At 38.7% G+C, this 15840-nt stretch overlaps 1 protein-coding gene across 3 annotated transcripts in view; it reads left to right on the plus strand.

The window, feature by feature from the left end:
* The window catches only part of LOC131690257 (uncharacterized), a 113969-nt gene that overhangs the window by 76140 nt on the left and 21989 nt on the right, over window positions 1-15840 (plus strand). For all 3 annotated transcript variants that reach the window (XM_058975883.1, XM_058975885.1, XM_058975884.1), the window contains one exon: window positions 13609-13895. In XM_058975883.1, coding sequence (XP_058831866.1) covers window positions 13609-13895 — 287 coding nt within the window. The remainder of the gene's footprint in view (window positions 1-13608; window positions 13896-15840) is intronic.

A 15840-nucleotide genomic window follows, 5' to 3' on the forward strand; every position in this document is an offset into this window, starting at 1 on the left:
GACGGGAAGGACTGTTCATGTTTTGTGCAGTCGCTACCTTGCTGTTAACGTTCGTGATAGAAAAGAAATTTTAATTCAACCAGCCGAAATACCCCACCACTATTCCGAGTCGTTTCTTCTGACTGTGCTTTGAAGCTAGCCGAGTGTGATCCGATATTCAAATAAGGAATGTGTCGTGTAGAGAAAATCGAATCTCGTCTTTGTCCACATAGTGTTCACTTCACTTGATGCACAATACAATGACAAGCGAAGTGCTATACACTTCCAGACAATCCGACGCGATAATATTTATTGAATAAGAATTGATAAAACATGAGTGCGACGCAGAGAAGATTTGAATGTGTTGGTATTGCCGTTTGAGGAATTTTTTGTTGTGATCGTTTTAGTATGAAACGTCTAGCTATTAGAGCATTTTTTTCTTATTACCGTAAAGGTATTACGGCCGAGTTTTGGGTGTAGAATGGGGTAGAGTTACACAAATCTGGATTCACCTTGATGAGTGATACGATCTGTGCACCTCTCAGTACTATCATGCGCTTATTGCTCTGGGCAGCCGGCTGCCGAGAATTTATGATAGAGTTATCGTTTACCGATTTAATTTTGATATATTCGGTATGTAAAAAAGCATCTTCAGCTCCGGACAGCCGACATCCGGGTGTGTGGCTTATGTTTAATTGGATCCAACGGCAGGTATTGTATCGGCAGGGATTGTATTACTCCTTGCTCCTTCATTCCAGCGAAACACGCCATTCCAAGAACAATATAATGTAATGAAAAGCGATTACTTTTAGTTTCTTAAGATATTTATCGATATATCTATGTAATTAAAAGTTTCGTAATACGCGCATTGTTTGGGTTGTAAAAATTTAAGTATTGTTAATGACAATTATGCTTCTTTCTCCGCGGATGATTGATGCGTTGTTATGCTCTCTAAGGCACATTTTAAACGGTAGCCCTACTGAAATACCTAAAGCAACTAACTTTGTATGTCGGATATATAACCGATGACATGTTCCCCTTTTTTTTTGCTAAATACTAGAACAAGATTGAAATCAATAAGAACAAAAAAATTAATTTGTCACCTTTTGCGTCAATAATCAAGCTATAATTTATATTATACTCATTATAATGGTTAACATGACAATAATTTAGTGCATGTACTGCTCCAAAGCATATGCAAGTGCTTAATACTATAAGAACAATTGATATAATTGATTGATATGTTAATGGACCAAAAGTAAACCAATGAATATGAAAATAAAACATTTGTTCTTCGTGTTGATACGACTGCTGAAAATTGATAACTTGTATTGAATTCGTCTTGCGAATAGTCAATTCGCAACCCTCATACATAATTCAAATGTCATCATACACTCAGACAAGACCATGCATATTCCCCACGCGCATTGAATACCCAGTGGATTAGTTTTATAGATAGTCAAATAATCAAACAAAGTAATTATTTCTCAAACCGTATGTTATTTTGTTTTACGATTTTGAAGGTAAAGCAACAATGAATCTTTTATGTAACGTTAAGATTTATTTATGCATTCATTGTGAGCGGAAAACATATTTCAGTCGCGTAAAGCTACACATACGAGCGTTCGTAGGCGTCCAACCATTTCTACGTCGAGGAGCACCACGACGAACACCATAACTCTTAATAAAAATATCTGACACGGGAACTTCAATAAGTTTTGTAAAGCTTTAACTTGTAGTTACTTGATGAACCTAAAAAATAGAAAATGGATCGAGTTTCGGAAAATGGCTTCATAAAAACCGAAAAATCTTTTATTTTACTGTAAAATTGGCTCATTTTTCTTCAAAATAATATGGAGAATTTTTTTATTCAGTTTTCTGTGTTTCATCGACAGGCTACACATATTGTGCATTCTCATAAAAAATCAAGTCAATTCGTTGAGTAGTTTTTGTGTTATCGTGTTGGCCAATTTGAAAAACGCGGTTTCGAGAAAAAACCACATCAAATTGCACCACGGAAAAAACGCTGTAGAAAATAACCCAGTGGGTATATTCTCTTGAAAATTTGGGTTGAAGTAGCTTAAAGTGTATTGTTTACATTGTATTTTTATCGCTGTGAGTTTTTCGACAATTGTTACCGATAAATTGAAATCTGCGTGTGTTACAGCAAACACGCGCGAGTAATGCTTGGCTGTTTAAAACAAAAGAAGCTCAGCGTGGTCACCGAGACTACGGGAGACTATTATAGAGTTTCATTATTAACAAATAAGCGGATAAAAAAGAAGTCGATTTTATTTACCTGCTACACCAGACGCCACACTTAACAAGCCAATGCAATATGCACTATGCTGTTACCGTAGCCCTGAAATATTTTAAATTTAAGACTGTAAAATATCCAATACAAATGAGACTAAAATGGAGATAAGATGGTCCTTTAAACTATTATATTCTGATTCCTGATTTCTCATTAGATCTATTGTAATTTACAGAAATCACATAATATTGCAAACAGTATCAGAAAATCCACAAACAGATAGCGGATTGTAAACGTACATGAATAATTTTACCAATAGAATGCAAAATTAGAAGTAAAAAATGTAAAGTTTCCAGGACTTCATGTACTGTTTGGGTTGTCTGGATTCATCTTAGTCTTTGGTATGCAGCACATTTAAGCGGGCCTGTCAGTCTCTAATATAAAATCGCTTTTATTCGTGAATATATGTTCCTTTAAAAAATCCTCTGGTCCCACCTCGTGTTTGGTCTTATTTAAACAGCTTTTTCATAGTTTTAGAAGAAATGAACGATTTTTGTACCACTTATACTAATGCAGTGAGAAGCACCAGGGAAAAAGATATGAAAATGACAGGCCAGTTTAAACTTCCGTTCGATCCGGTTACAACACTTAATTAGTAATACAGAAGATCGAAAAATGGCATGTGCACCTACTAGCTGCAGATTCCCGTATTATTCAATGTAAAACCTCGTAAGTTTTGAACTCCAGATTAAGCTTGTCGAAGACGCCGATCTGCAAAAAAATTGAAATACAATAGATCGAAAAAATGATATACTCCATCTACTATCTAGCTGGAGCCATATATGGGTAAGAGTAACAGTAAACTAGGAAATAGAATTTTGCATTATTTGTGGAAAGCTCATCCGAACTACAACGTGCACCGAGAAATTATACTGCTTCCATAATCTTTGAAAAATAATTTAGTTTCAATCAAAAATTTTCGCCTACTATTTTTATATGTTCTATTTAGTTTCGATAATACCTTTCATGTGTTGTAGAAATAGAGTGTTAACAAAACCATAATACATGTGAAACTTAACAACTATTACAGAGGTGTCTCATGCATATAAGCAATATGGCGAACAATAGGAAGCGTAAAATACAAATACAAATGAATTTGGTAACATTTTCACCATTGATTTTGTTTGCTCGTTTCTATTCTATTTTGTTTTAGTTTCTTGCTTCGAATAACTTTTCTTCTATACTTTCAGTTTTATTCTATCAGCTTATTTACCTCAGCTAGAGAAAGCATGAAACACCAACAGCGCTACTTTGCACCCCTTATAAAGCAGTTACCGTTATACATTGCTTTTTAAGCAACGCTCCAAACAATAGCTTCATTATCTGGATGTGTCCAAACTTTATGGATTTCTTCAAGCAATTCACACATCATAATGCAGCATCGTTTTAGTCATTCAAGTACCAGTCTACTATGCACCATATTGTAACATCAACACAATAAAGCTATTGTAGACACGTCAGCAGTACAATCGAGGTGCAACTAAAACGTGTGGCATTACTAAAATGCCGTTTGTCTCCTAGATATTACCACCTCGGATTCAGTCTCCCACTTAGAAAAACCATAACCATTCAGTGCTAAAAGTCTTTGAATGCTTTTATGCTTTATTCTGTTAACGCAAAAATTGTGAAAAAAATATTAGAAAAATTCAAACGGAAACCTGCCTTCGTTAAAATTCTAATGAGTCGATAAATGATTTTTAGTAGTGATTGTGGTCAACATTACCAGACCATTTTTGCGTGTACATCTCAACGTCCCCATACTTGTCTATGCTGATTTTTTTTACTCCAAAATATAACACCCCTTCCGCTGTCGTTCATGTTTCGCCAACATCGCACCTGAAAAGTAGCATGTATTTTTGAAGTTTTGCAGCATCACTCATGCTTTCTGTATTTCTATCTATATTCACATCGGCCGAACCTCATCCGGCTTCCTTTCATCTATGTCTGCTGCATCGTCCGGCCGTGATTGTGCGACTACACTCCACCAGTACCACCACGTGCAGCAGGGTACTTCTAATCTCAGTTCGAAAGAGATTTGGAAGCTCAAGCGAACACAAAGCTGGGTTTCCGTCGTTACAAACAATGGAGTCTCCAAAAGCACGGGCGTAAAATGTATGTCGCATTGAATGATGCATGGAATAAATCTGTACATAAATCATAAACTGTTGTGAAGGTTTCTACAGGAAAATATATGGTTTAAGTAGCACAGGATGCCCTTCGTTTATGTTTCCTATTGCACGCGGCTGTGAACAACTTTATAGTTTCTTTCTATCGATTACTGAATCCGGTATAGTCACAATTGGCGCACATTTTAGATATGCAATTACGATTATGAAGTGTAATACTGATTTGTTGATTACGAACGACGAATAAAGTGCCCACGCAGATGACAAACTTGGGATGGGTTCGATGCGACCGGATCAATGAGGTCAAAAAATGCAGCTGGCGTACTTGGGAAGTCGATTGTCTTAGACACAGCTGAGGCAGTTAATTGGCTTAGACGAAACTAAGTCAATGCGATTTTCAACCCCCGTACATAGGGCTAGAAGTCTTTTAACCCGAAGAAAGATGCAATTGGCTTAATGGTTTAAACCTGTAAAATTGAGCCAAAAAAAATATTTTAAAATTGGTAGCGACCTAGTTGGAATTTGAAGTACTGTGCAGGGGAGGGACCGTGAAGTCGTTGCTGGGGATCCGCGAAGAAAAATACATTTTCCGAGTGCATATTGAAATTTTAAGTTTTGTTTCCTAACAAACTGAAAATAACATGTTGATAGCATACAAAATCGATGTTTATCCGTGGGAGTCCGTAGCAACCCAGGGTGATTTCTGAGGGGCCCGTGATACGAAAAAGGTTGAGAACCGCTGGTTTACGTCATATGTGTTATAGACATTGAATTTTTTAGTCAATTCGTGCGGCGTTTCATTCATACAGATAATACAAAAATTAAAGCATGGAAAGTTTTTTGTTGTTATCGGTTATAGACATTCTCACCTGGAATCATTCCCAAGTAACAATTCGACACAGATCTTTCAATAGGGCCAAAGTCGCAATGTACTCAAATGGAGAAAAATCAGTTTCAATATACGGCGATGCTTTTCTAAATGTAGTTTTTATTGTAGGTATAAATTACTTTATGACCATGTTTTTCCGGAAGCATCTTTGGTTAAACCTTATGACAATATAACAAAGAATTTAATTCCTATGTGCTTTTAGTGGGTAGAAACTAAAAAAATGCTTACGCCCAATTTGCATCCCAGTCGTGATTTCGCCCTTCAGCAACCACCATTTGCGGAAGGGCTAAACGGTGTACATAATTTTCAGAAGGGCGCGGTAAAAGGGCTAAACTGACTCTGTCTTGCTGGGTAGGGCTGGGTAAATGGGCGAGCTTGACAGTATACTTTTTAATAGGGCTCAGCAAATGGGCGCATAGAAACCCAATGTAAATGATAGGGCGCGTGCATCTTTTCTTCGAATTTCATGAAAATATCGAAATATTCGAATGTTTATGTGCAACAACTATCGAGTACACATGATCCTAGTAGATATTGCTTATCATTTATATAATAGAACCGCCGTTTAAAGAATAATTTTGTGAATAATAACCGTACGCCCGGTTCTGTCAAAAAATGTAAATTTAGCCTTTATATTCCATATGAGAAGAAGGGCCTAAGTCGAAATCTCGAAGAAAATGTATGTTTCGCCGTTTTGTTTTCTTTAATTATAAATCGAACTAAAAACCATTTTAACTAATTTTCACCTCAATCTTGTAGTATTTTTGTCGCATAATGTCATAATAGCGAAAACGCAGTTTGTTTACATTTGCGATTTAAGCCCTAATGAAAGATCTATGTCGAATTGAAGTTTTATAGCATGCTACAAGTGCAATCTAAATTTTATGAGTGGCTATAGAACTACCATAAAACCTCAATTGTTACTAGGGTTCGCCTCCGTATCGGGTTAGAAAAATCTCCTACCTCATGTAAGGGATTGTGAATTTAACTTCAGATGAGCTGCGAACAACGCAATTAAGTAAGGCAAACTTTTTTGTGATGACATGTTATTAGCTCGTTCGTCGGCGGTGTTGCTAAAATTTTCTTCAGTGTATTTTTCTGGATTTTTTTGTTTTGCTGCCTTTCTTGTTTTCAAATTGGCAATGTTCGTGGGAGAAGTCAATATACAGCTTTTTACTGCCTGACATGGTAAAAAGTGAAAATTCTAAAACCAACGATAGAATCACAACATACAGTCCGGCTTGAACCTACGTGCGATCCAGTCACAAATCTTGATAGCTCCTGGTTTACCTAGAGTTTTTCAACAGCAACAGTCTTTCTCAAGAGTACCTATATTTTCGACAATCAGTCTTTCTCAAGTCTACCTATTTTGTCTACTCAAGCAGTCTTTTTCAAGAGTAAGAAGTTTTTCAGGAATAATTCAGCCTAAATAAATATTGAATTCTTCCAACATATCTGGGTCTCACAGAAATGCCATGTGCCAAATATTAAACAGAAACGAAAAAGGGTAACTTCTCCACCCGAAAATCCGATTGATTGTAGCAACTCATTTGATGTTTTATCCGAATGTGAAGCAGAAGATATTTGTAAATTTCCTCGCATTGTGCGTAATGCCAATGAGAAGAAACGCCAATCTCCTCCGACGATAATAGTGATGATCTCCGACTTCAAAGCGAGAATTTCGAGTTACAGCGAATGAATGGCCAAAAACGACATCTCCAGTATCTTACGGGGAAGTTATATAAATTTTATTCATACGATTTCATGACAGATAAACCATGCAAGGGTACCGCAAGGTCAAAGTTTGGAAGAAATATCCAACGAATTGAATAATTTACTTGGCTTCACTCCTTCGCAAGTCATTCCTATGTAGAGAAAAGCTAACGGCTCCAACGCACCACCACAATGAGGTTAATAATTTGAAAGTGTTAGAAAAAGCACGCTTTTCGTTCCACTGTACGAGTAAAGTGGGAACATTATAGACGACAGATTTCAAAGTATCGTAGATGCCAGGGCTTTGGGCATGGTACAAAACATTGTCATTTAGATTCCAAATGTATGATCTGTAGTGATAATTCGCACACAATAGACGCTTGTCCGGTGAAAGAAACCACAGAATGTTTCAAATGAGCTAATTGTAACGAAAACCATAAATATAATTTCTGGGCACGTCCTAGTCGAGAAAAAATATAAATGCTCGTTCAAAGCAACACATAAAATCACATTTTCCACTACAAAATAGAAATACAACTTCTCTGCCTATATAAGGATCTTCTACCTCCGTCATACCATCATACAATGGTGCATCATTTTATGATTCAGTGGCAGGTAACACAGCTAAAAGAACAATCTAGGTAACATTACGGAAGAAAAATTGATTTTCTTGCAGCAATCAATATTTCAATTGATGACTGGAATGCTAAATTTTATCTCCATATTTGAAGCTTTTCAAACTGGGTCGGAATTTGGTAACAAAATTGTAACGAATTTAAAGTTCAATAATGGCTTTAAATAATCATTTAAATTTATATAATTGGAATGCACGTTCGTCAAAAACATGCGAAGACAAATTATTCAACTTCTTGAGAGTAGACAATGTGAATATGGCCGTTGCTACCGAAACTTTTTAAAGGCATAATATTAAATTGAAGAGTAACTCTAATTTTGTTATTCATCGATTCGATCGAACTGTTGGATTCGGTGGAGGAATCGCAATGGCGGTTAATCGCTGAATCAAACATCACGTCTTACCGTCTTTTGTCACCAAGGTGATCGCGCGTTTAAGTATCGAAATTGGAACCGACCTTGGTATCATTTTTATTGCTGCAAAGTATTTGTATTTGCAGTGCACAGACGAGGAAACTAATTTCTTGTAAGGAGACTTACAAAAACAAGAAATGCGAAAAAATTCTTTATACTCGGTGATTTTAACGCTAAACACCGATCCTGGAATAATGCTCATAGCAATTCCAACGGTAAACTACTGTGCAATGATTGCTCTGTTGGCTATTATTCAAGTTTGTTCCCATACTTAAAACTTCCTGCTGAAAAAATCACTTAACTGCGAAAGCATCTTAATAATAATTAACCGAATCAGCCTGGAACAGCCTAGATAAGCATTGTAGCGTCGGTAGTCGTTGTTTCAAGCAGCTACATTGCGAACCACCTGTTCCGATGCTAATAACCTACCAAACAGGGAACCGTAATTCCATAGCGTCATGCGACCCGTGTTATGGTTCAAATTATGGAAGGAGATTGCAATATTCTCAATGATGAACGGCGCCTGGGAAGCGTATGTTGCATTACGCAACGGAACGTTCGCATCACACACCAAAATTTTTTCGCCGAAGATCGATATTTTTTTTTTGGTTGAAGGTTTGGTGAGGTTCGGCTGATAGTAATTCGGTGAAGTTTTGCTGAATTTCTATCATCAAATTTCGATGTGTATAGCGGAATCTGCACAGAGGCCATGTGCCATCCAGCCAAGAATGTAGCCACTGGGTTGCTGCTTCCATATCACGGGAGGCGACTGAAAACAAGTTTTTTTGAGCCAAGTTGCAGGTCCATGCCGAGGACTCAATGACTGAGGGGTCTAAAATATGCCAATCGTGCACGGAGCATTTTGGGTTTAACCCCTACTGTGTTATGTGAATCTCTGACACAGTCAACAGTCATTGTCTTCGCAAAACGTCAGAATCAAATTATGATTGTTTAAACCTGATATGGCTCGCTACATGCGTTTACATCCCGACTTGCTTGGTGTCCTCTAGTTGTAGTGCAATATATTTTAAAAATGAAATGTACAGCTTTCTAATCAACAATGGTTAGAATAACACAGATCAATCTCCCGCATAAACGAGCAGCAACTATGAATCTATAGCGACTTATGCAAGAAGGTAAAGCTTCCATAGCATTGGTTCTATAACGGTTAGTTAACACTGCCTTTATTGCTAACAACAAGACAGGCATGACTAATCCACGTGAAATGCCTCGTGCATGCATTCTTGCAAATAAGGCTATTGACGAGTGTCTCATATCGGAGCTCACAACTCGCGATATCTGTGCTGTCACAGTTACTCTGGCGATTGGTGAAATAGTCAAGAAGTGTTTATATATTGTTCGGGATATCTGTTTCATAACGAGTCATCACCTTCTGATGATTTCCAAAGCGTTGTGTCATATTGTAGCAGAAATGGGCTTCCGCTCATTATCGGCAGTGATGCAAATGTTCATAGTACAAATCTACATGTTCTGAATGTAGAAAAACAACTAACTGTAACGAGGTCTGGGAGAGAGGAGATGTTAGACTCTGAAAGAGTTTCGCATGAGCTGGGTAATTGGCAGGTTCCTAATGAAACTGAACTTTCTCTATCATAAACCTATATTTTTCGATAGTCTTGATGTCACTCTCAATATGGTAACATATCGTAATCCTAAACCTACAAACTATGACATATTTTTGGAAAACTTGACCACTATATTTCATGGATATTTTTCAACTATTAGTCAACTTGGAACTATTAGTCTTGGATGACATCCTGGATACGACAAACTCGTTCATAGTACCATCCTACGAACAAGCTTGTCCAATTCGTACTGTAAAATCGACTAGAAGAACTCATTGGTGGTGGCTGAGGTTCAAAGAATGAAGAAGGATATGAGAAGAGCTTGGAACTAGCGTTAGCGTGATGACTCTAGGGCTTTCAGGTCAGTTCGTAGTGCATATATGCAACGTCTTAGATCTGCAAAGCGTACTGGTTTGCAGAAAATAAGCACTAATGTATCTAGTCTGAATGAGTCTATCAGGCTGAATTAAAACGCACATTGGTTACCGCTGAATCGGTCAAGTGGACAGTTGACAGCTTTGCTGTATACAAATCGCCTGGAAAATATGGAATCACTCCCGCGATAAAGCGAAAAAAAACATTTTGATTAACAGTCTTACAACGGAGTATATCCCGGAAGCATGGTGAGAAATCATGTTTATTCACAAAAGGGGCGCTCAAGTTATGAAAAAGACTAGGGTTATGAAAGTTATGAAAAATGCAACATGTATATGAATGTGATGTTATTTACAATATTGCAAAGGCCTTCCCACTCAAGCAATCGAGCTTGTGTGTGTTCCTAGATATTAAGGGTGCATTTGACAATGTGTTCTTCCAATATATTCTGCAAGCGAAGCGCGGCCATGGAGTATTTGCATGTATCTCGGGATGGATAAACGCAATGCTTAGTAACCGCGTTCTTCGCTCGTCACTGAAACAGGCGAAGATAAGGAAGTTGAGTATTTGCAGCTGTCCTCCAAGTGGCATTCTATCACCTTTTCTATGGAACCTGGTTGCCGAAGAACTTTCACCACAACTCCGACTGATGCCCTTGATGTATCAAACCATTATATATTCACCTCAAACAAGAAGCACTATCATGTGCATATATACTGAAAGTTACTGGTCTTTGGAACAGTAATCATGTTGATCATGCTACCAATTATACATGACTATGGTCACAATTGGTTACATAGGGTGAAGATATTCTTGCTCCAAACGACATTACACTCACACCTAGTTTTCCTCACACGTGAGGATTCAATCTCAAGAGGAGTGGTTGTCTGGCTATATAGAGAGACAACAACAAACGCAAACAGCCTTTTACACCAGAAGCAGCTCGTCACTATATCAGAGAGTCGTCTCTCTGATATAGCGACGCGCAGATGCTGGTATCTAAGCACTGGTGCTGGTATCTACTATCGTGAAATGAGATTGGAACAATCTCACTCGCTAGGTAGATACTGTATTGTATTCCAAGCAGAAATCGTTGCGATTATGTGCGGGATACAATCGGCCCTTAAACAGAGCTCGTCCGGCAAAGTTATGAACTTCTGCTACGATAGTCAGGCTGCTATTAAAGCCCTTACCTCAGACAAATTACGGGCCAAGCTAGTGATTACATGCCGAGCCCAAATCGAAGAACTACGCATTGTTAATACTATCTAGCTTGTCTGAACGCCCGGACATGGCAGGATTACTGGAAAAGAATAAGCTAACGAATTGGCCAAGTCAGGTGGAGCGATAGCCTTCGTAGATCCTGAGTCCGCCTTGCCAATTTCGACAAGTTGGATAAGGGAAAAAATCTGGTCCTGGGCTTCGTCCAAGAACCGCAATTATTGGAGAACTCTACAAACGTTTCACTAAACAAAAGCGTTTCTAGAACTGCCGAAACGTCTCCTACATTTTTTCGAAACTCCACTGCTATGCGGTATGCTGACTAATGCTTTAACCGGCCACTGCAAACTCAATTAGCACATGGCAGCTATTAAGCGCACTGAGCCATTTTTATGTGATATTTGGGAATCCGAATACGAAGAATATGAAGCTTTGATATGCAATTTCCCAGCAGTAGCGCAATTGCGATTACGAGTTTTCGGCTGTCCTTATACACGGAATATCAGAGACATACTAAAGTTCCTTATCCAAAACGATATAGAGCTTTAGGCTTTCTCACAGGTGATTTGAACTACTTGTGAATTCAACTTACCAGCTTTTTGCTTTTGTGTTATCATTTTTCACAGTCTTCCAATTCTACTTCCTCCCTCCTCCGTCACATTTCCATCGGATCAGAATGAGAAGATACGACAAGGCTCAAGGCACTAATCCATGACTACACACGAGAAACTTGCTACTTGAGCTAGTATATTCTGGTTCCTGATTCATTATACGTCCAAATCTAAAGTATGGCTATGGACTTGTGAAAAGATATGCTGCCCCTTTAGTAGCTAGCTCAGTGGTCTTAGATCTGAGCACATACTTTCCGACAAAGGTTTCACTTACATATACCTACACTTCTAATACTTAATACAGAACTTTAGACTTGTTAAACCTGAAGTAAGAACGATAACTCTTGGCACCACACAACACTGTCTTTTTCAGCCATCAGTATAATATTCTACGGTACCTTCCGATACTGGATGAGCCATGCAGATTGTTGTCGAATACCATACCACCGTTAAACGGGTCTATAGTACACCAGCCTCCCACACAACCAATGTATTCTGCCTTCGCCATTGGATTGACGTATCACCAATTATTCTCCAGGTCCAGCAATTGATCAATCTTGAAACACCAACTGTTGGTCAGCTTTTGCACTCTAAAGCAGTTTCCATCCATTCCATCCGCAAGAAATGCGAAATTTATCGAACTTTATATCTAAATCATGTTTTTCATATAATGGACGCGAGTTGGCCCGTCTGTAAAAGCGAAAAATGCTGTATGCGGATATGTATAAAGTTTTTCTAAGGCACATCGTCTATAGTTTAGAAAATTCATTCGGAATGTTACTCTCGAGGCCCGAAACAGAGCCGTTTTTGGGCAACAAATTGCAATGAATCTACTTACAATAATTTAAATTTATAATTTTTGTTTTGGACTTTGGCAAATACTTTTCATAAAAGTATTTGTTCGATTTCAATAACTTTTTTAAGCATTCAGTGAATATATTGCTACGTATTCCCGTGACAGACTTGCGAAATTTGATTTGGTTCAATTTTTATATATCTAAAAATAACGCCAAAACTTAAAAAATGACAAATCGTTGTAAAAATTTCCCAATCCGCAAAAAAAAAATTTCACTGGAAAACATAGCGGTAAGTTTACGGAATATGTAAAAAAATTAATGAAATCGGACCAATATTGTTTGCAAAAGTGTTACTCGGCAGCAGTAAACAATGACGTTTCAAGGTGGCTAGTTTTGGTCATCAAAAGTTGTTTTTCTGATACTCAAAATTAAAATTCCAAATTCAAAATATGTAGCATCAAGTTTAAAAAAATCAAATTCTATGCAGTAAATACATTGCAATTTGTTTCCCAAACACAACTTTCGGGCCTCGAGAGTGAAGGACCCCCTTAATGCACTACATTTAATCTGTTCTCACATACAATGTGTGATTAATTACTAATTAAATCATCAGGACAAAAAATATCGTTACAATTTATCCCCATGCACGCACTCATTAATACATGATTAATTGAAGGCTTGCTTACACGTAAGATTGCATATAGCTATAAGTACTTGATGGCTTTTGCGCTAACGAGCAAATTTCAATCAACTCACACGCCGTATATCACGAGAATGCTGATTTATTTATGTACTTGTATTTTTGTACAGGCGCTATTTTTCTTTTTTTTTCGTTCTAGTGAAATAAGTCTTTTTCAGCGATGATAAAAACTAAATTTATTCTTGCCCTACTTTTTGTGTGTCTTTTTCCTATATCCTTTCACATCTCGTACTCATCGGCCATCGAATAGGTTCCCGAAGACCAAGTCTAGCTTCGATTCACAGCACCACGTCGTCGGTTCGGAGTTACAGCATGCGCCGATTCGAGCAGGAGGTCCAACAGAAGGAATTGCGGCAGGAGATGAAGAAACACCTGGTGCGGCTCCAGGAGCAGCAGCAGTTGCAAAAAATCAAACCTAACATCATCATCGGCGACGTGATATCTTGTCCGATGAATAAACCCATCCTGACCACCCCCAGCCCGATGACGCCGAACTCGATCGATGATTTGCTGCCGTCGGTCGACGAAACACAGGAGGTAAGGATGCTCGTGGGAAAATACATATGTAGTTCGTTTATGAATTAAATGGACTAGAATAGGATTGACGCCGCCAACAATCGTGGTGGCCGAGACAGACAGGAAATAGAGATGGTGCGGGAAGGGTTTAAATCGTATGTGTTGTTGCGCGTCTTTGCTGCTTACAGACGTTGGATGCATACAGCAAATTTAAAAGACAGTTATAAGAAATGATTCTATTGAACGGTGAAACTATTCTAGAAAGCAATAGAAATAAAAAGCAATAAGTATAGTACTATAACTTATGGGACAATCATCGGTCAATTGATCCTTGATTTTCAATACATTTTCTCATAACATTTTTTTTTTTTTTTGTAAAATATGTTTATTTGTCGGTTTTGTTATAGTTAAAATGTTATCACAAAATAAATTGTTTTGGTGTTAATTAAGAATTTGAAACTCGAAGTCCAAATTACTTGCATTCACCCTAACGTCTAGGTTGTTCTGAATGAAGGAGATGTAGCAAAACAAAAGTTTGAGGACTTTTGTTCTTGTTGTCGCCGTAAATCGTTCTAATGAAGGTCTCATCAATTCGTCGTTTTGTAAACGCCGTCCGCCGGTCACCACCAGCACTTTTTCTCGTAGTAGTGTGTAAGCCTCTTGTACTCTGTCGCACTCGAAAAATTTGTGCTGTATGGTTTCCACTGGTTCTACACAGTACAGGCAGTTTTCACCGTCTGTTCTCCTCATAGTGTGTAGTAGTCGTCTGTGTGGGACTTTTTGGTTTACCCACATGAATAGTATACTGCGTTGCTCGGGAAGAAGCGCACGGGAGGATATATTCTTCCATATGCGTCTCCAGTTTGCTCCCGGGTTGGAAATTTCCACTTTGGCTCTGTCGGTGCGTTCAATGAAGAAGCGAGTAATTAGATCGGTGGTTGGGCTTTGGCGAATTTGGATAGGAAGTGTTGGGATGTTTGCTAGGATAGTTTTTAGGCAGGGAAGAGAAATTGCTCGCGGTGGATTTGCTTGGTAAAGGAAGGAAGAGTAATAGGGGAGGGATTCAATCTCTTGTAAGTGGCGGTTTATCAGCAGCGCTTTACATTTTATCGCAGGCAGTTGTAGTTTTAAACCGCCGTGATCTTTGCTGCGTGCTAGTTGCTGCATAGGTACCGTCGCACATGCACCACGGAAGAGGTAGGACCGCATGGTAGCTGTAAGTTTAGCCACTTGAGCTGTTGTCGGTTGTAAATTTGCTGCCATGTACCACATCTTCGATGAAATGAAGGTGTTTAGTAGTGTGACTTTTTGGTGTAGGGTCAGCATGCGCAGCGAGTGCATCCATACTTGGCGAGCAAAATTCGTCGTGAGGATGTCCCAGTTTAGCGGTGTCATTTCCCTGACCGAGTTGGTAAAAATTATACCCAAGATTTTTATACTGTTTTCGGTCCTGAGCCACGGTACTGATATTTGATTTACCGTGAACCCCACATCAATTGCTGTCGTTTTTGATTCGTTCAAGCGGGCGCCTGCGACTCGTTCGAATCGCTTGAACAAAGCCCGCATTTCGTTCAGCTGGTTTGCGGTACTGACGATGGCGCTGATGTCGTCTGCATATGCAACCATTAGATCCGTTCCACACACCTGTTTTAGGCGTCGTAGAAGCGGTTCCAGGTAGATTCCAAAGAGATGGCTGGCCAGAGGATCACCCTGCCGAACTGATCGCTGGATGGGGAAGGGTGCCGACAGATGTCCATTGATTAGCAGCCTCGATGATGATGCTGCTGCTATGCGGGAAAGTAGCTCTACCAGAGCCGCGTTGAAACCCAGCGATCGCATGGTGTGAAACAAAAAGTTGTGGTTGACTCGGTCAAACGCGTGGTCGAGGTCGAATGAAACCAATTTTCCTCCTCGCTTGTTGGCTTTTAGTTGAGCGATCTTATCTTTCAAGGCTAGGGTGGCTTGA

Source organism: Topomyia yanbarensis, chromosome 3 (assembly GCF_030247195.1).
Source record: "Topomyia yanbarensis strain Yona2022 chromosome 3, ASM3024719v1, whole genome shotgun sequence".
NCBI classification, from domain to species: Eukaryota; Metazoa; Arthropoda; class Insecta; order Diptera; family Culicidae; genus Topomyia; species Topomyia yanbarensis.